At 62.7% G+C, this 20202-nt stretch overlaps 1 protein-coding gene across 1 annotated transcript in view; it reads left to right on the forward strand.

Annotated features, from left to right (window-relative positions):
* The first annotated feature begins 6077 nt into the window (after positions 1 to 6077).
* The window catches only part of KIF1A (kinesin family member 1A), a 72545-nt gene continuing 58420 nt past the window's right edge, over positions 6078 to 20202 (forward strand). Inside the window, exons 1-8 of the mRNA XM_049614534.1 lie at positions 6078 to 6495; positions 14053 to 14129; positions 14767 to 14946; positions 15723 to 15788; positions 16268 to 16446; positions 17484 to 17595; positions 18857 to 18934; positions 19636 to 19701. Of these exons, the coding sequence (XP_049470491.1) occupies positions 6390 to 6495; positions 14053 to 14129; positions 14767 to 14946; positions 15723 to 15788; positions 16268 to 16446; positions 17484 to 17595; positions 18857 to 18934; positions 19636 to 19701 (864 nt within the window). The 5' untranslated portion in view covers positions 6078 to 6389. The remainder of the gene's footprint in view (positions 6496 to 14052; positions 14130 to 14766; positions 14947 to 15722; positions 15789 to 16267; positions 16447 to 17483; positions 17596 to 18856; positions 18935 to 19635; positions 19702 to 20202) is intronic.

Raw genomic sequence — 20202 nt, forward strand, 5'->3', positions numbered from 1 at the left:
TGTTGTCTCCTGCCCTGGCAGCCCCCCATCTCCGGAATCTTGGCCTCCTCGCCTGCATGGTTTCAGTAGCTCTTTGATTCCTTCCAACAGATTGTGAGATTTTACCCACCTTCTCTAGCTGGGCATGGTGGGAGGGGCGCTGCTGTGCTGACGGCCATTCTGCTGCCTGCTCTGCTTTCCGGGCTTCGTGCTGAGGCACGGTCTCTACCCCAGAGCCATAAGCGTGGTCTTCGTTCTTGCAATGCTTTCAAAAGCAAAGTTCTTGCTCTCTTTTTTTCTTAGTTTTTAAAAATATTTATTTTTGAGTAAGAGAGACCGAGCATGAGTGGGGGAGGGGCAGAGAGAGGGAGACACAGAATCGGAAGCAGGCTCCAGGCTCCCAGCTGTCAGCACAGAGCCCGGCGCGGGGCTCGAACTCGGGAAGGGTGAGATCATGACCTGGGCGGAAGTCGGACACTCAACCGACTGAGCCCCCCAGGCGCCCCTTTAGCTCTATTTTTTAATATGGGGGAGCCAATCGTTCCAATACCAGCCTCACCCCGTTACCTGAAATGCTGTTTTATCGTCTGTCTCTGGTCAGGCTTAGTCTTTTCTGTTGATCTCTGTGCCTGTGTCATTACTGGACTTCACAACTTGTAGCTTTACAGCAAGTCTGATACCTGGTAGGATGTGCCCTTTGTCCTTATTTTCCACAGCGGTCTTTCGAACTGTCTGTCGCCAAATGCCACTGAAAATCCTGTTGGAGTATTTTGCTTATTGGAATCGCGCTGAAATAATGTAGCTAAATTTGGGGAGAGCTGAAAATTTTGCAATATTGAATTGAACATCTGCTCTCATAAATATTTTCCTCATTCCTAATGATTTCCTATTTCGGTGCTGAACATTACTTACTCTACACATATAGCCTCTTTTTTAATGTTTATTTATTTATTTTGAGACACAGAGGGGGACACAGAGTCCCAAGCACTGTCAGCGCGGAGCCCGATGGGGCTCAAACCCACAGACCTCGAGATCATGACCTGAGCCGACTCAGGAGTCGGACGCTTCACTGACTGAGCCACCCAGGCGCCCCAGCCTCCTTTTAGAGGGCACAAGGCACGCTGGTAAATGCTAGAAATGTCGTTCCAATTTACATTCTCCTCAGGAATTCGTGACCTTGGTCTCGCTCTTCCCACCCCGGCTGGAATGTCCTAAGACTTTTCCCCATTTCGAGGGCACAGAGATTTTCCAGCATGAGGAAGCAGATTGTCAGGGAGGCACGTCCCTCCAGTCCCCGCCTGGGTGGTCACTCGCGCAGGGAGGAAGGGGAAATTATTGGGAGCGCTCGGGCTGTGTGGACAAGCGCTGCGGCTGTAAGGGGCGCCGGGGTGTGGCAGGGCGAGCCCAGACCCCCTGCTCCTCCCCATCCGCCTGGGCTCCCGCTCGCGTCCTGCGCTTGCTGGCCCTCCGCGGTCGGCTGCCCTGGGCTTCCTGCTCTCCCTGTGGAAGAGCTGAGGCTGCTTGAGGGGATGGGTTCCGCTCCGTGTTCCGGGGAGTTCTGGGGGGCCGAGGCCCTGGCCCTGAGAGGGCCTGGGAGTTTATCGCCTGAAACCTGCACCGATCCCCACCCCCGGGGGGCTCCCCTCCACCTGCACCGAGAGGCCCCCCGAGAGGCCCCGGGACAGCTGCAGGCCCCCTCTGCTCTTGGTCCTGGGTCCCCAGAGGTCCTCACGGGCGGGGGTCGGGTCCTTGCTGGAAAGGGGTCTTCGGGGCAGATTCTCCTGAGGGTGGGAGTCGCAGGTGAGGAGGGTGAGGCAGGAGGTGCCCCTTCCAGGAGGGCAGATTTCGTGGAGCCTCAGTGTGGGCGAGTCTGAAGACCTGTCCCCGAGCCCTTGCTCTACTTGGATGCCTCCAGTGACGGGGGGTTTGCAGCTAAACGGGCATGTGAGTTCATTTCAGACGGCTGAAGCCCCGAGCGCCTCTTCGGGTGAGGCTGTTGTTTCCCGGCGCTTCTGGCCGTTCCTGTAAACACCGGCTCTCTGCCCCGAGCTTGTCCCGCTCTGTGTTCCCAGGGGCCCGTCCCTTGGGCCCCCAGCCCCCCTGCGGTGGCCCGCCGCAGCCTCAGGCCGGCAGCCCCGGCAGCGCCCTGTGGGGACGGCCTTTCACCGTGGCCACGGCGGCAGCAGAGTTCCGCAGGGAGTTTTCTGCCAGCTTTCCTCAGGGGCCCGGCACCCGAGACTCCGACTCACTTTGGGGGCCACCCACCTCAGCCTGTCATTTCACAGGTGGGTAAACCGAGGCCCAGGGGTTAAGTCACACGGCGGAGATAAAGGCAGGACCTGGACCGGGTCCTCCGGTCCCTGCTTTGCCCCTAATTGTCTATGACGCGATTTGCTCCTCATCAACGGACGTCGATGTGGCTTCGGGAATACCCCGGGCGCCTTCGGCACGAGCCGTGCGCGGTGGCCCATGACGCCGACACGCAGACCCCTGTCTCGTTGCCGAGGGCTGCCAGCCCCGTCCTTTCGATCTGCTCTCGAGCGAATCATTTCCTTCCCTGCTAGTGTGGAGGCCATACTCGTGGTTGGGGCTGCCAGCGAGAACCCCAGGGTGTAGGGTGTGGTAGGAGACTCTGGAACCCTGTTCGATTTTGAAGCACACCTTGACGACCCTTCTCGATGCCTTGAAGGCCCAGACTACCTAAGGGTCACGCTCCCGCTCAAAGAGCATCTGTGTCTCACGACGGCTGTGCCCGCTGCCCGCGTGCCGCCGGGTCCCTGGCCAGATGGGCGAGGCCAGGGCTCAGGAGCGAGAGTCTGAGGGCACCGGGGCTCTATGTCTGGTGCTGCCTGTGGCTGCCCGACCCTCTTCATTCGGGCCCTGCCTTGTCCTGGCATCCGGGGCTGGGGGACTGTGGCTGGGAGACCGTGGCTGGGGGCGCTCAAGAGACAGCACCTCAGAGACCCGGTTGGCAGCATTTTCTGTGGAAACAGATGCTTGAAGGTGGTTCTGTTCCCGGGACCCCCTGGAAGCTTCCCTGGGCCCACTGGCCGTGAGGGGATGCATGTGTCTCCACAGGCCCCTGTCTCTGCCTCGGGAGGCTTGCCGGTGAGTCACCTGGTCTTCGGCAGCTGTGGCTTTAGGGAAAACAAGATTTTTCTGTACCTTTGTGATTCCTGTGAATATTCACCCCTTCCCCCCCACCGGGTGGGGTTTGGGGCTCTGTGTGCCCCGGCATCATGGGATCGTCCCCTTGTGCCAGTCCCCGCACCCCTGTGCGTGCCTCCCCCGACCCCGCCCCCGGCCTCCCCGGGGTCCCCCAGGCGGCTTCTTTCTCTGCCCCCCTGCCCTGACCTTGGCATGCGGGGAGTCGAGCACAGTCCGATGTCTGGAGGAAGCTCACCGGCGCCTCGCTGGCATCAAGGCCTGGAGGGAGGGCTGGCGGCCCGTGCTCCGCCGTGAGTCCTGCCCGCCCGCGCCCGCCCCGCTTCCGGGGCTCCCTCCAGGAGCCTCAGTCTGGGCACGCAGGGTGGGCAGGGGGATGCGCAGGGGCCGCCTCCCGCAGGGGACGATCAGGTGTCATGTGCCCCCCAACAAGCACAGGCCTGCTCCCCCTGCGGCCCCGTCCTCGGCCTCCTTCCTCCTGTCCCGTCTCGCCCGGGTCTTGCCGCAAAGACTGTTCGCCCGCCCCTGGCCTGTGGGCTTCCAGCGCCCAGACACTGTAGTGTCCAGCTGGCGGGAGCCCAGCCCGGGCCTGCATCCTCGGGGAGCTGCTTCCTTGGTGTGAGCGTGAGGCTGACCTCCCAAGGGACGTGAAGGGCGGCCTCGCACTCGCCGAGGTTGTCACAGAGCAGGCCTGGTGGCGCCGGGGCTCCAGCAACCATGTCGCTCTTGCTTGTCGTCCTTTGGTTGGTTCCTAAACTTCTCACCAAGCACATGTGGACGTGGCACCCGAGGCAGCGGGGCTGAGGCTCCTCGGGAGGGACAGAGGGACAGAGGGACGGCCCTGCTTGCCCCCCCCCCCCCGCTCCCGGCTCTGGTGTGTGCTCCCCCGTCTCTCAAGTCCGCTCAGGTGGCCACTTCTTTGGTTTCTGGATTTAGCTAATCTGTTTTTTTGCCTTTAATGTTGATTTATTTTGAGCGCAAGAGAGTGTGTGAGTGTGGGAGGGACAGAGAGAGAAGGAGAGAGAAAGAGAATCCCAAGCAGTCTCTGCGCTGTCAGCACAGAGCCCGACGCGGGGCGCGAACCCCAAAACCGTGAGATCACGACCTGAGCTGAAGTCAGGGGCTTAACCGACAGAACCCCCCAGGCGCCCCTGGGTTTATACTCTGGAGGTTCAGCTGTCCCGTAGCATCACTCCAGCAGAGACCCCCTGGCCCGACAACTCCGTCCCCGTCTTCCTGCCGTATTTCCTGTGCGGTTCCTGAGTTAGAACTTTGTGTTTGCAGCGGTAGGGCCAGTAAGGACCCTTCTCTGCTCCGCACGTGCCTCCTCTGCTCTCGTCAAACCCTGTGACACTCTGACGGCCACTTCTCCCTGGCCTCGGACCTAGCCTCCCTCCCGCTGGCGTCACTGATGTCCCCTCCCATCAGGGGTGTCCCCCTGAGGCAGCCCCAGTGTCCTCCTGGGACCCCCTGCGCCATCCCCTGGGCCTGGACCCGCGTCTTCCTCACGTTGCCTGTTCACCCCCGCACTTGCCGGAGCACAGATCCCGGCATCTTCCACAGTCTTCCGGGTCTTCGTTCTCCTCGCGCTCGACTGGCGGTTCGGCTGCGTTTAGAACTGGAGGTGGCAGGACGCCTCTCCTCGGCAGTTTGGAAGCGTCTCTTCATCACCATGTGGCCGAGGAGATACAGATACCGCTCTGATTCTCCATCCTCTGTGGTCTGTTGTGCCTCTGGAAGCTTATGGAATCTTCCCTTTAACCCTGAAGTTCTGAAATTTCACGATTTGCCTGGTGTGTGACAATTTATGGCCGGCAGGGAGGGTAGGCCCTTTGAATTCGGAGACGGCACCGGCAGTCCGGGGAGGTTTGCTTGAATTATCTCTTCAGTGGCTGCTTTTCACTGACCCTCAAATTCTGTCCGTCCCCTTTCATGGAAAATTGGTAATTCCAACTTTTAAAGTTTCTGTTTTCATTTCTAAGAACTGTCTTATTCGTTAAATGGTCCTTTTACGAATAGTGTCCTCCCCTCACTCGTGGACCTGGTAGCTTTCCTTTCTGAGAACATTAATTACAAGGCATTAAGAAAATACTTTCCTTCTGTTCCCTGCACTGTCTCTTGCTGTTGTGTTCATTGTCTGGTTGTTTTAGCCTCTGTTTCTTGCTAGAGGATATGGTCCTGGCTGCTTTCCCCAGACGAGAGCCCTGCACGGGGTTCCCGCCGCCCGGCATTTCCGTGGCCTTCGTTCAGCCCCTCTGCAGTGGGCGCTCCGCACCTGCCCTCGTCCGGCCCTCGGGCGCCCCGGGCTGGGCAGGGCCTCTGACCTCCTGCCCGGTGGTGGTGGAAGGCAGGGTCCTGGATGTCCGCAGGGGGAGGGTGGGGGGCTAGGGGTCCTCACCGGCCTGCCCGAGCTGCTGTAACAAAGTTCCACAGACTGGTGGCTCAGAGAACAGAGACATATTGTCTCCCGGTCCGGAGGCCGGAAACCCGAGATCAGGTGTGAACAGGGCTGGTTCCTACTGAGGCCGTCAGGGAGACTGTTCCGGGCTTTCTGGCTCCTGGCGTTTGCTGTCACCTTTGCCGTTCCTTAGCTTGTGGAGGCATCGCCCCGATCTCTGCCTTTGTCTCCACATGGCACTCTCCTTGTGTCTCTGTGTCTTTTTAGAAGGACTCTGTATTGGGTGGGGGGCTCATCCGACTCCAGTGTGACCTCATCTTAACCAGTAACATCTGCAAGGGCCCCGTCTCCAGATAAGGTCACGTTCTGAGGTCCTGGGGTTTAGGACTTCAACGCAGGAATTTTGACGGGACGTAAGTCAACCCATAACAGGTTTAATGTTGATTTTCCACAAACACCCGCCTTTGATCCCACCCAGACGCGAGCCTTCGGAGGTACCTAGAGTCTTTCCAGGTCCCGCGGCGTGAATTGGCTTATTTCTTGTTGGGCTCTGGATTTCCCAGGCTCGCTAAGCCAGGCTCCACTCATCCTGTCTGCTTTCTTGTCTAAAATGTGTGGTGTTTCACGTCTGTGGCCGCCCTCTCCAGTTCCTGGCCCCTGTGGTGTGGCACCACACGCAGGGATCACTTAGGGGGATTTCGGAAGGGAGAAGGTCCAGGCCCCAACTGGAAATACTGTTCTGCCTTTTGGATATCGCTTCTAATCCGTGTCTCCCTTTCTCCCAAGGTGTCTCCGCCCTCGCCAGGGCTCCCAGCGCTGCTGAGGGTGACCAACAAAGGCCGGAGAGATGGCCGGGGCCTCGGTGAAGGTGGCGGTGCGTGTCCGCCCCTTCAATTCCAGGGAGATGAGCCGAGACTCCAAGTGCATCATCCAGATGTCTGGAAGCACCACCAGTGAGTATGGGGCGTGACGGCGTTGTCGTCGGCTGCTGGGCGCTCAGGGCCAAGGGTCCTGGGCCTCCCCCCCCCAGACACAGCAGCCGCCCTGGCCCCCACCTCCCTCCTTGTCCACCTGGTGTGTTGGCTCCCTGGGGGCAGCAGTGGCAAATCACCAGCGGGGCGGGAAGGCTAACGTGACAGAGATGTGTCCTCTCCCGGTTCTGAAGGCCAATGTCGGAGATCAAGGCACTGACAGGGCCGTGCTGCCTCTGAGGTCCTAGAGGAGGCGGCTTCTGCTGGTCTGGCCATCTGGGCCTGTAGCTGGCATCTTCAGGTGACCGTCACGTGAGAGCACAGATCGCCTGGGAGGTGGGCGGGGGATGGGCATTAAGGAGGACACTTGTTGGGATGAGCACTGGGTATCCCACGTGAGTGAAGAATCACTGAATTTCTGTTCCCGAAACCGGTTTCACACTATATTTTAACTAAAAGCCAGACCAAGACAAAACCCCGCTGATCACTGGATTTAGGACCCACCCTAATCCAGTCTGATCTCATGGTAACGACTAATTACATCTTCAACAGCCCTGTTTCCAAATAAGGTCATGTTCTGAGGCTCAGGGTGAACGTGAATTTGGGGGCACACTTTCCAACCCAGTACGCGAGGTTACTGGTTTCTCACCTTGTTTCAGCTGCCCTCCATTGACACGTTCTTTTATTTCTGTCTGTCCTTTGGCCTTGTGACTGTGAGTTGCCTCAAAACTGCCTGAGAAGTAGGAGGCCTGCAGTCAACACGTGGACAGTAAGAGATAAGATGATGGTTTCACGCTCAGATGTGCCCCGAAGGGTTTCTTTAGGGCACACGCAGGCTGCTGGAGTCCAGGGGAGCACTCACTCCAAGCCCAGGGGAGCACTCACTCCGAGTCTGGGGAGCACTCACTCCGAGTCCGGGGAGCACTCTCTCTGAGCCTGTCCTTTGCTCTTTTGCTTTGAACTTTCGTGTTGAATGGCAGCACGCGTGCAGACGCATGCAGGCAAAGCACGGCGCGTAGCCCGGAGGTCTCACAGCCTGAGCAGAGCATTGCCAGACCCCCCCACCTCCAGCCGCCCGGAAGGCCCCCCACCCCTTGCTTCCCACCCGTAGGTTAGCGGGGCTTGTCTAGGGTCCCGTGGAAACTGCAGCCGTGTTTGGCTGATATCTCCCGCTGATTGATAGCCTGTCCCCACAACCGCTGACGTACGATGAGAATTCAGGGCTCAGCCAGGCGCTTTGCCCCCGGGGTCCCTCAAGCGGCTACTGCAGCTGTCACCCGCGGGCTCCGGGGGTGCAAGCTGTCCTGTGTGCTCAACGCCAGCTGCTCACTCCGCACCTCGTCCTCAGGTCGTGGGATGGATGGAGGCCTCGCCCGTCCTCGGGTGCCCTGCACCCCCACGTAACCCTACCCCGCCTGTTAGCCACCAGGTTGGAGGCTCGGTCCCTGGAACCAGACCCTGACGGGAGGATTTGGAAGGGTTTACTGGGGAAGTGGTCTGGGACACGTGGGGAGAGAACGTGGAAATGCGGAGGGCGCTGATGCCTGGGGGGCAGGGGGCACCACAGGCAGCGGGGGCTGGTCGCCGGGACCCCCTGACCTAGAGAATGCATCTCTGAGTCATTGTCCCCAGAGGCTGGCTGCCTGTCTGGCGTCTCCCCAGCGTGAGCTGAGGGTCAGTCCAGGGGCCTGCTTTCCTCGTGGCCAGAGAAGGTGCTCAGGAGGGTGACTCTCACCTTAGAGGTGGGAAGCCAAGAGCTGTACAAGAACTGGGACCCCTGGGTGGGAACCACGACCCCTGGTGGGAACCGTGACCCCTGGTGGGAACCATGACCCCTGGTGGGACCTGTGACCCCTGGTGAGAACCGTGACCCTTGGCGGGAACCGTGACCCGGGGTGGGAAGGTGACCTCTTGGGTGGGAACTGTGATCTCTTGGGTGAGAGCCGTGACCCCTGGTGGGAACTGTGACCCGGGGTGGGAAGGTGACCTCTTGGGTGAGAACGGTGACCCCTGGTGGGAACTGCGACCTCTGGTAGGGGCTCTGGCCCTGGGTGGGCAGTGGACACCGGCCCAAGGAGCTGACAGGGTCTGTCATGTCAGTGTTTGATGACCCAGGACTGCGGGAATGACTATAGGGGTCCCTGCTCACACCTGGGCCAGGCCTGACCAGCACAGTCACCACCTTAGACAGTAGCTGAGGGTCTTGGTTCACAGGCAACCAAACCCTGTAAGAACCTGCAGAATAAACAGAAAGAACAAAACATCAGAGTCGGACCCCTGTCTCCCCTGGAACTTGGGAGTGGTCTGGGACAGGATGGGATGGGTGTCACGGAAGCAAATGGCTGGAGGAGATGATGGGCCGTGGGGGATGAAAACTCTGACCTACCTCTGGCCTGAGAGACAGAGAGAGAGACAGAGATGAAGAGACAGACAGGGAGGGAGAGGAGTGTCAGAAGAATGGATAATCAGGACACTTGCTTTGGAAGCTATTTTCTATTTTTTTTTTAACATTTATTTATTTTTGAGACAGGGAGAGACAGCATGAACGGGGGAGGGTCAGAGAGAGAGGGAGACACAGAATCCGAAACAGGCTCCAGCCTCTGAGCTGTTAGCACAGAGCCTAACGCGGGGCTCGAACTCATGGACTGCGAGATCATGCCCTGAGCCGAAGTCGGATGCTTAACCGACTGAGCCACCCAGGCGCCCCTGGAAGCTATTTTCATTGTCAGAGAAAACAAAGCAGTGATGGTACTGATAGAAAGTGCTAGAAGCCAGGTCAGAAGCGGGGGTGAAGGCTGAGGAAACCCAGAGGCAAGGAGAGTGCCCTCCAGCCCTTAGCACAGAAGAGCGTGTCTGAGGAGCGGGGTCAGAGGGCAGGACGGGCTTTATTCCTGGCCGCCCCGGGGCAGAGCTGCGCAGGTGGGTGGACACCCACGGAGGCGGGGTTTGGGCGGCCACCTTGCCAGTGTCTGTGGGGCCTACGAGAAAGGGTGGGGACGATGCTCCGCCGGGTAAGGCTGTGCGAGGCCTCGAGGGCCAGCAGAGAAGTGTTGAGCAGGGAGCCACTCTCCCCAGTGATACACCGGGTGGGCTCCGTAAGTGGATTTGCCCAACGGCATCCAGTGCCAGGCCGTGAGTGTCAGGGATGTGACATATTTCTTGAACCTCAAGACTAGGTGTGCACAGGAGATGCCATGTCCCTAAATGTACCCCTTGAACCTCCATCGTGAGGCGCAGATTAGAAGCATTTAGAGGTGAACTTAATTTGTCGTCCCATACTCACTGCCTGGATGAACAATACCGTTCACTGGAACATTCCAAAACTAGTAATTTTGTGAGCCAACCAAATCGTACGCAGCGTATGCTTCTGTGTCTATGTGGCAGGTCTGGTGTAGGTTACTCAGGGGTACAGAGGTCCTGTGAGTACCCCCACATCCCCGCTTTACGTAAGAACAGACTGAAACTTCTGGAAGGGTTTGCTCCCTTCTCTCTGAGTCCCGGCTATACAGAGGAACCCTCAGGATTGGGGGCCCCCCCACCCCTGCCCTGTACCCCTGGGGCCCCGAAGCGAGGCTGGGCCTGGATCTCAGCGTCTCTTGTGTCCATTTCAGACTGGCCTTCATTCCTGGACCCTCTGCACCAGTGGGAAAATTCATTTTCCCAGGAAAAATAAGCTGGGATGGAAATTATTTTCCCAGAAACCAGAAGTGTGAGATCAGGCTGTCCATGGGGCTGGCTTTCTCTGAGGCTCTGCGAGCATCTGTTCCTGGCCTGTCTCCTGCCTGTGGGGGCTGCCAGCGGGCCTGGGCTTGCCTCCGTCCTCACGTGGCCTTTTCCCTACGTGTCTGCTTGTCTGTCTGTGCTTTCCCTTCTTATAAGGACCCCGGTCACTGAATGTACGGCCCACCCGAATCTGCATGATCTCATCCTAACTAATTACATCTGCCAAGACCTTTTTTCCAAAGGTCACTTTCTGGGGTTCCAGGTAGATGTGAATTTGGGGAGGACGCTGTTCACCCAGGACACTGCCTCTGGAGCAGGAGGCCATGGCAGGGCTGATCATCCAGGGCCTGCCCCCAGCCCTGCCAGGCCCCACAGGCCCACACCCAGCCCGACCTTCCTGCCTCCAGCCCTCCTCCTGGATGCTGGCGAGCTGGTCCTGGTGGGCATCAGGCAATGCACCGCCATTCTGGATGGTCCGCTGGAATATTCCGGACCCTTCTCCTCTGCTCATAGTGGTCTTTCTCCCAAAGGCCTTTGTCAACCAGCAGCCCTGTGCACAGACCCAGGTGTTGCAAACACCTAATTCATCTAAGTCAGCCCCTATTTGCCATCACTGTTCTAGAATGTTCTTGGCTCCAAATAGAGTGAAACTGGGAACAGAAGGCCACCAAAGGGAACTCGGCAGTGGCTGAGGAGGCAGTGGTGCTGCTGCAGGCCTGTTCATGGGAGGACCGGCCGATGCGGTGTCAGGGAGGAGCCCTGGGACAGCTGCCTTCTCCCCGGGATGTCTGCCACCCGATAGGGTCACCACGGCCGTTCCGCTCACAGGGTCACAGCGGTGACCTTGTTTGCTGTCCTCACGGGGATGAGGACCGTTTCCGAGGCACAGACGGGGAAACCGAGGCTCTGTGAGGGCCTGTCATCACGTGTGGCCATGCAGGAAAGTGGACAGGGGGCCCCTTCATGTTGTCAGCAAGCGTGTGCTGGGCACGAGCTTCCAGGCATGTGTCCTCTCTCTCTCTCTTTCTCTCTCTCTCTCTCTCTCTGTCACACACGCACATACACACTCACCTACCTGCTGGCCGATTTACATGGAACAAGTAACAAGTACTCTCCCCACGGAGCCCTAGGGGGGCAGGACAGAGGCTCTTACCACCCTCAGGGGTGATGTTCCAGCAGGGAGGCGGACCTTGCACACGTGGATGAGGGCTGTGCCTTGCAGAATCAAGAGGGCACAGTGATGGGGTGCAGAGGGGCTAGCCAAGGTGCAGGGGGCTGGCTGGGATGCAGGGGGTTGTCCAGGGTACAGGGGGATGGCCGAGTGCAGCAGGGCTGGCCGGGTGCGGCAGGGTTGGCCGGGGTGCAGGGGGCTGGCCGGGGTGCAGGGGGTTGGCCGGGGTGCAGGGGGCTGGCTGGGGCAGCAGGGCTGTCCGGGTGCAGGGGGCTGGCCGGGTGCAGCAGGGTTGGCCGGGGTGCAGGGGGCTGGCTGGGGCAGCAGGGCTGGCCGGGTGCAGGGGGCTGGCCGGGGTGCAGGGGGCTGGCCGGGGTGCAGCAGGGCTGGCCGGGGTGCAGCAGGGCTGGCCAGGGCACAGGGGCTGTGAACCAGATCAGATGGCCACGGAGCCTCCTTGTCTGTCGGGAGAAGGTGAGGAGGGGGCTGTGCCGTGCGCGAGGAATGCCAGCGGCCGGGTGTGGGACTCACTGTTCCCCGAGGCCCCGCCGAGGTCCCTCTCCATGAGGGTGGCCGCCTCCTAAATCCTGCACGTTTGAGGCAGTGGGCTGCTGGTAAGCCAGCTCGCTTGTGCACATGCGCTCTCACGCTCACACACACTCTCACTACACTCTCACACGCCGTCTCACACGTGCTCACACACGCACACTTGCACACCCCCCCACGCGCTTACACGCTCGCACGCTTACACGCTCACACTCTCCCACACACACCTGTCGCCTGACTCACGTGGTATAAATACTCTCCCCTCGGCTAGTTTCGAGCTGCAACGGTTTGACAGCAGGCTCACAAAAGTCTTCAGTGTTTGGCTGGAAGGGGCCCAAGCAGCACACGCTGGCTCGCGGGGCCTGAGGTCGCAGGGACATTGAGACGGAGACGAACGGCTTCCGTTCCGCCGCTTCCTCCCGGCCGTCCCTGCCCCGTTCCAGCTGCCCCCCCCCCCCCCACATGTCTGTCCCTTGCAGGCGTGCACCCCGGGCGGCTCTCCCGGGACTGTGTGCTCGTTGGAGGGGCCCCAGCCCCCCCAGGCTTGGTGGGAGCCCGTCCCCGGCTCGGCGAGCCCCCGAGGACCCCCCTCCCTCCTCCCTCCTCAATCCCAGACAAGGAGAAACTCGAGACCCTGGCAAAGGAAGCTGTTTCTCCGGCGAAATCGGCTGTGTCTGGGCATGCAGGGGGTGGGCGGCGGGGACGGTGTGCCAGGTGGGCCGGGGTCTGCCCAGGGAGCAGGGTTGGGGAGCGGGCCTGTCCAAGGACCCGGGATAGGGATCAGGGCCTGTTTCGGGAGCAGGGTAGGGGGGCCAGGCCTGCAAGGCAGGGAGGTGAGGAGCAGAGGGGACCGGGCCCCTGCCGCGTGAGCCATGGGAGGCCTAGCCCGGACTTTGCCTGGGGGGGGGTGGCGTGATTGTTGTTTCCACGGCACTGGCGTTATCTGTGCTCGGGGTTCCGGTGGCTGTGTCCCCAGGTCCCAGCAGGAGTGGACAGCAGGACAGCCTGCTCTCCTTGGCCTTGCTCCTGGAGGCAGCAGGGATGTGACCCCCTCGAGGCCCCGAGGACAGTGCTGTGGTGGTCGGTCACCTGCTCCTTCCTGCTAACTTCCCCAAGGTGCTGGTTATCTCCCGGAACTCCTCAAACCTGGGGTCTGGGTCCCAAAGCCAAGTCAGCCCTGGGGACAGGGCTTCAGGGGATGCCCGTGCTGGGAGCAGGCCTGTCAGCCAGAGCAAGTGGCCCCGGGGGCCTGCCCGCACAGACCCCCGGCCCCAGAGTCCTCCGTCAAGGTCAACGCAGACCTCAAAGGTTCAGATGGTGCTCCGGTAGGCAGCGGGCGGGGTGGCTCAATGGGGGTGGAGGCCTCAGTCCCTCCTGCCTGGCCACAGAGCAGTCACCTCTTGCAGGCCTGGGGCAACGGGGGCAGAGCAGGCTTGGGTCGGGGGCCGCTGGGACGCGTGGCAGGCACCGGCTGGTGTGTGACGGCACCAGCACGCATTCGTGGCCTCGTTCCCAGGGCTGCCTCTGGTCAGCCCGGGGTGCAGCCCGCTGCGGGGGCGGGGCGCGCACAGGACGGCACCCGGGGGCCCGTGAGCGCGAGCCTGGAGGGAGCCTGCAGGCACAGGCCGGGAGGAGCAGGCGGTGGAGGCTGTGATAGGGTGCCCCAGCGGGGACAGCCAGGGCCGCACACAGCACACGGGAGCCACATGGGAACGACAGGGCCCGGAGGAAGCAGAGCACGACCGTGCCGGGCTGCCCAGCCTGCCCGGCCTTCTGGCTGCTTCCAGGGCACGTGTACGCGGAGCGGATGTGTAAGACCCAGAGGGGTGGGCGGCGAGGGAGGCTGGACCGAGCGGTGGGGGTGGGCCGCAGGCTCCACCCGACAGAGGAAGGGGGCAGACGTGGCTTGTCTGCCTGGAATCGGAGCCCTGGCCCCATCCCACTGGGGGGGGGGGGGAGCTTGTCTGGGGCCAGAGGCCACCGAGGACCCCACCTCCCTGCCCTGGGTACCTCTCTGGTGGGTATGGACCACATCCTGGTGGTCTCTCCCCCGGCACAGCATTAACTGCCACGCCTGTTCCCCCCCGCCCCCTCCGCAGCCATCATTAACCCCAAACAGCCCAAGGAGACACCCAAAAGCTTCAGCTTCGACTATTCCTACTGGTCACACACCTCGGTAAGCCCAGGGCTGGGATCCAGGGGGGTGGGCCGCAGTCGTGTGGATGCTTGCTGTGTGGGCCTTAACCAGTCCCTTAACCTCTCTGAGCTCCTGACCTGGGACATGAGGGTGGGACACGGGAAGGGGCCAGCGGCACCTGCCCGGGGGGGAGGGGCCTACCTCCTCAAGTCCCCGTGTGCTTGAAAGGTCACCCCGAGCAGTGATAGGCATGGTTATGATAACGCCCCGGACCTGCCTAAATAATCCTCTGTTGGGAGAGCATCCGGCCGCCGTAACCGATCTGTGGGCTCCCAGGGCCTCCAGCCCCACCGCTCCTCATTCCCAAGGCTGCCAACCCAGCCTTGATTTTGAGCCTTATGTCCCATGCTCCTGCCTCGGAGCCTTCACACAGGCAGTTCCCTCTGCTGAGACGCCCTTCCGCCCCGCCAGCCCCTCCCAACCCCTCCCTCAGGAAGCTGCGCCCCGCCAGGCAGGATTAGGTCCCCTCTCCGGGGCGTCTGAGCGCCGGGGCGCGGGGCGGGCGTCCCTCCCCAGGGGGAGGCCTCGGGCTGCGAGGCGGGTGCTCGGAGAACGCAGCGGGCTGAGCCTCGGGCGCACCCGGCCTCCTACAGCCTCGCTCCCTGTTGTCTTGCAGCCGGAGGACATCAAGTACGCGTCACAGAAGCAGGTGTACCGGGACATCGGCGAGGAGATGCTGCAGCACGCCTTCGAGGGCTACAACGTGTGCATCTTCGCCTACGGGCAGACCGGGGCCGGCAAGTCCTACACCATGATGGGCAAACAGGAGAAGGACCAGCAGGGCATCATCCCGCAGGCACGCGGGCTGGGGCGGGAGGCCGGGGGAGGGCAGCACGGGCAGGGCTGCAGGAGCCCAGCGGGGAAGGGCCGGGCAGGGCGCTCCAGGGGAGCAGCCTCGGAGAGAAGGGGGCCAGGAGGGGGGGGACACTGCGAGGCGGGAGGGCAGGGCAGGAGGGGCGGCGTGGGGCGGACCTGCTCTGAAGAGGCTGGAGCCCCAGGCCCTGCGGTGGGGGGTGCTGAGGGGCAGAGCCCTGGCCGTGCCCCCCGGGTCACATCCGTAAGACAGGGCAGTCGGGAGAGTCATTGTCACGCTGACCCTTCCCCCGGGAGCTGCGGAGGCTGGCGGCGGACAGGGAGAGACGCCCGGGACAAGGGGTGGCCTTTGGTTAACTGCAGGCTGAGACATGGATGACTCAGGGGCCCTGAGCTGCTGGGACCCCGGGCAGGCTTCTGGATCTGAGCTGGTCAGCGCTTGACCTGGTCAGGGCAGGAGAGAACACCGGGTAGCCTGTAGCACGGGGGACCCCAGCCCACCCGGTGGAGACAAGGACGGCACGAAGAGCGTAGGAAGGGATCACAGATGGTCCGTGGGGACTCCATGACTTAAGCAGAAGACAGCCGCTCTTTGGCTGCAGGCCTTTTCAGTGCCTTTGAGGTGGACTGTTATTAGCAAGAGGGGCCCAGAGAGCGGCGTCTGGCCTGGGCTCAGGCTGCCCACAGCACCCCGGGGGCAGGGCTCCAGGAACAGTCCCATTGTCCCCATAACCTAACGGTGTGTTCTCGGCCCTGTAGCTCTGTGAAGACCTGTTCTCCCGCATCAACGACACGACCAATGACAACATGTCCTACTCCGTGGAGGTAGGGCTCCCCGAGCGTCCATTCTTCCAGTACAGCGGGGGGCTCGGGCGTGGACAGCGGTGCTTTTCTGCTTTAAAGCAAGTCCCCACCACTGGTCTGTGCCGTTGGCTCGTCCCTCCCTCGTGCATGTGACACCCACACCGGGCACGGGAGCGAGGGGCGGTCCTCTGCTCAGCAAGTCTCACTAAGTAGTTGCTCCGGACCAGGGGCAGGGACAGATGTCTCAGAGCCGCGGGACCTGGCTCTGCCATGGCCGCGGTGTGTCCATGTCGGACGAGCCCCAGGATGAGCGCAGGTGGGGGGGACCAGCAGGAGGTGGGCCGACTTCCCTGTGCACTCACTGCACTCACCTGACCCCTGCACTCGCACATGCCTCCCCCTGCCAGCAGGTGGCCCCCACACCCTTATCCCAAGAGTCTCTGGTAACGGCCCTGCGCCCCCACCTTGGGGGGCCCTGATGGTACATCTCCGCCCTGCAGGTCAGCTACATGGAGATTTATTGTGAACGCGTCCGTGACCTCCTGAATCCCAAGAACAAGGGCAACCTGCGCGTGCGCGAGCACCCGCTGATGGGGCCGTATGTGGAGGACCTCTCCAAGCTGGCCGTCACCTCCTACAATGACATCCAGGACCTCATGGACTCAGGGAACAAGGCCAGGTGCACGCCGGGGGCTCGCCCTCCCCCAGTTCTCTACCCTAAACGCCGCCCCCCCCCCACCGCCATTGTGAGTCTCCCTGAGGAAGGTCTGCTCCTGGGGCACCCGTCGGTTTCCCCGTGGGGTCTGTCCAGCACCCCTGTGGAGGGTGGACCCCGTGGGCCTGAGGCCATTGAAAGGCCAGCCTGGGAGGGGCCTCCAGACCCCCACCCTGTCACCTCCACAGGGGCTGCTCCTCCTGGGGGGGACTGGCATCATCTGTGAGTCTCCCCGGGGTCCTTCCCTGTGGGCAGCTGCCCCGTTGGGCCCAGTGGTCAGGAGGCTGTGAGGCCCGGTTCTGCCCGCTCTGCAGGGGGCGTAGGTGGGGGCCTGGGGGCAGGGTCAGCCATAAGGCACTGCTGGCCACGGCACTGGCGGCACTGCCCCGGGGGGGTCTGCCCGGCTGCTCACGGAAACGGTCGCCTTCTCTGCCGCCCAGGGACACCCCCACGGTGAACGACCTCACGTGGGTCAGAGCCCCGCAGGAGCAGGGTTCTGGTGAGGCCTGTCCCTTCTGTGGGCTGTCAGACAGCGAATCCCCACCAGGGACACGTCCTGAGGTCCCGGCAGGTCGGCAGCCCTGGGACCAGCCCTGCAGCTCCCCTCGAGTTGCCTTGGGCTCTGCCCCCAGGGGCCTGCTGCCGGCCCTGTCCAGACGGGGACCGAAGGGACAGAAGGTGGGCGCCTCCTTTCCCTCCTGGGCGGGGCCTTTCCACATCTTGGCCCGACAGGGCCCCCTTCCTGTTTCGTGAGTGCTCCTGGGCTCTGCTGACCCCTGTCACGGCGCCCGAGTACCAGGCTGGAGCTGGTGGCCGGGAGGGCGTGGGCCCTGTTCGCACTGTGACGGGACACGCAGTCACCACCAGGCTGGGTAGGGCAGCCCCGGGAGCCCTGGGAGAGCCGATGCCCCGTGACCTGGTCCAGCCGGCTAGCACCGTCGGCGACTCTCCTGCCCGACCATAGGACAACAGGTAACCACGTGTGGCTTCCGTTCCCCCAGGACCGTGGCGGCCACAAACATGAATGAGACCAGCAGCCGCTCCCACGCTGTCTTCAACATCATCTTCACCCAGAAGCGCCACGACGCGGAGACCAACATCACCACAGAGAAGGTGAGCGTGGCCTTGGCAGAGGCGGGCCGTTTGGGCGGGGGCACGGGTCACTCCCATCAGGCAGGACGAGGAGGCCAGGGAACCACCGGCCTGCGAGGCTCGGACAGCGTCCTCACCCTGGGCGCCAGGCCCTCACCACCCCCTGCTTAGCGTGGGCCTCCGAGAAGATGGCCGGCCTGCGGGGCCACCTCGTCTCGGTATTTGGCACCGTCTGGGCGTAGAAGGGACTGATGGTGGAGGGGCCGTAGACCCGGGGTCTGCCTCCTGCCGGGTGGGTTTGGTGGAGACCGTGGGGACTGAGGAAGGGTGTCCCCACGGCCGCACCGCTGAGGACACCAGTGGCCCTTGGAAGCAGAGGGCCGTGGGTGGAGTGAGTGCCTGTCACGACGGTGACCGTGGGCCCCGGCCGACTGGCAGGAGAGCGGGGGGCCCCGGCATCCACAAGCACAAAGGAGAGGCTGTGGTCTGAGCACCACCCCGCCCACCGCCCCTGGCTCCGGATGCCTTTCCCACGCGCCTTGGCGTCCTCAGGGAACCCGGGTAGGAGCACGGTCCCCTGGGACCTTTATCTGGACACGTGGTCCCCATGCCCCGGAAGGGGCCGCAGGGCAGGCTCAGAGCCTCTTCCTGCCCATCGGTGGCCCTGTCCCTTGGGGTCAGGTTTTCTCTGTGTCGCCTCCCCTGACCCACTGTCCAGGCCTCCTCCCCGGGGCGCCTCGGCCGCCGCCTGGTGGGCAGTGCTCTCTCGGGCAGCGGGCAGCCCCCCAGGGTCCGCATGTCCCGGGGAAGTTTGCCACACTTCGTCGCCGATCGCGCCAGGGTCCTCTCAGCCTGGTGCCATCCTCCCAGAGATGGCCCGGCAGGGTCTGGGTGGGCAGAGAGAACGGAGCCAGAGCCGGGTTCGGATCCCACCGCGGGTGATGAGCCCATCTGTGGAAAAGGGGGGCAGGACACATCTGGGGAGCTCTGTGGGGGTTCCGTGCGAGCACGTGGAGAGCCCCGCACACCGAGGGCAGCGTCTCCGCAGCATCGCGAGTGTTAGGGGTGAGGGGCGCGCAGCCTCTTGGGGAGGTGGGCTTTGAACCCCAGGCAGAGCCTCCGGTGCGCTGCGAATAGAGGGAAACTGCGGGGTCTGAGACCGGCGGACCCCCGAGGCAGGGCTTGGCCCCGGCCCCTCAAGCGTGCGCCTCAGGCCTCGGAGGGGGCAGGGCACCCCCTAGCGGCCTCGAGCGTCTCCCGCATTCGACACGTGCCGTTTCAGGTGAGCAAAATCAGCCTGGTGGACCTGGCGGGGAGTGAGCGGGCCGACTCCACGGGAGCCAAGGGCACGCGGCTCAAGGTAGGGGCCAGGCCACCATGCCTGTGGACGGCGGCGGGCCCCTCCACGCCTCGCTCGTCCGGCAGGTCCCGTCTTCCAAGCCTGGCCTGCTCCAGGGCGGGCCGGGCGGGAGGGCCCCTCTTGGGGAGCACCGCCACCCGGGGCGAGCCCGGGCAGGGAGGGCAGGGGACGAGGGTGAGGGCGTGGGAGGAGGCCGGTAGCCAGAGGGCCGCGCCCAGCACGCTGGCTTAGTGGTTAACGAGGACGGAGGCCCTGGCGGGAAGGCTGGGCCCCGTGCGGGCCCTCACAGGACCCCGGCCACCCGTGTGTGCGCTTTCCCGCCAGAACCCAGGCTGCGAGGCGGACAGTCTCTGGTCAAAGCGGTCCTTGGTGTCGGGGAGGAGACTTTTCATTTTCAGCCTCCCTTTGGCGCCCGCCGCTACCTGGGGGACGGGAGGGGGCCCTGGAAATTGTACCAGCGGGGCTCGTGTGAGGTGTTCTAAGGACTCCCTGGGGGACTAGGACAAACGCTGGGCGCGCTGCACCCCCTTGGCCAGGGTGGGCCTCTGAGCAGCTTCTCGCCAGAGCCTCCCGTGCTCCAAGGAGCCCCGGGATTAACGGTCAGGGCTTGGTGGCCTCAGACCAACGTCACGCGGGTCAGGCCCCATGGGATCACGCTGGAGCACGAGGTTCATGAGGCTTCCTGTCCTCTCTGCACACAGGAGGGAGCCAACATCAACAAGTCCTTGACCACGCTGGGGAAGGTCATCTCTGCTCTGGCGGAAATGGTGAGCCAGCTTTGGGTTTCTGGAACTAGGCTGATGGCATGGATTGCGGAGGTGGCGCCCTGTCCTGCCTTCTGTGGAGGATGCCGGGGGCCTGTCATACCTGCCGCGGGCCCTGTCTCTGGCAAGGAGCCCGAGGTTCAAGGGAAAGCCCGAAGGTGTGAGGGGTGTGTGTCGCTAGGCTGCAGATGGGGTAGTGATCCCTGTTACTCCCTGGAACCTCAGTTTCCCTACCGGTATTGGCCACTCGAGACACCCCGGCCTTTGTTCAGAGAAGGACGAATCTCACGAGGCCCTGCCCTCCTGAGGTTGTTAGGGGTGAAGGAACCCGAGAGGTCGCGCTGTCGTTTGGCCCGTCGGGACCCGGGTGGCCAGCAGGGGCCAGGTGAGGAGGGACGGACCCCTGGCACGTGCTCAGGCCTCTCCTGCTCCTTTGTTCTCTGGAGCCTGCCAGCAGTCTCCTCCCCACACACCTCGTGTCCCCAGGCTCGCCCCAGGTCCTCA

Source organism: Panthera uncia (genome assembly GCF_023721935.1).
Source record: "Panthera uncia isolate 11264 chromosome C1 unlocalized genomic scaffold, Puncia_PCG_1.0 HiC_scaffold_3, whole genome shotgun sequence".
NCBI classification, from domain to species: Eukaryota; Metazoa; Chordata; class Mammalia; order Carnivora; family Felidae; genus Panthera; species Panthera uncia.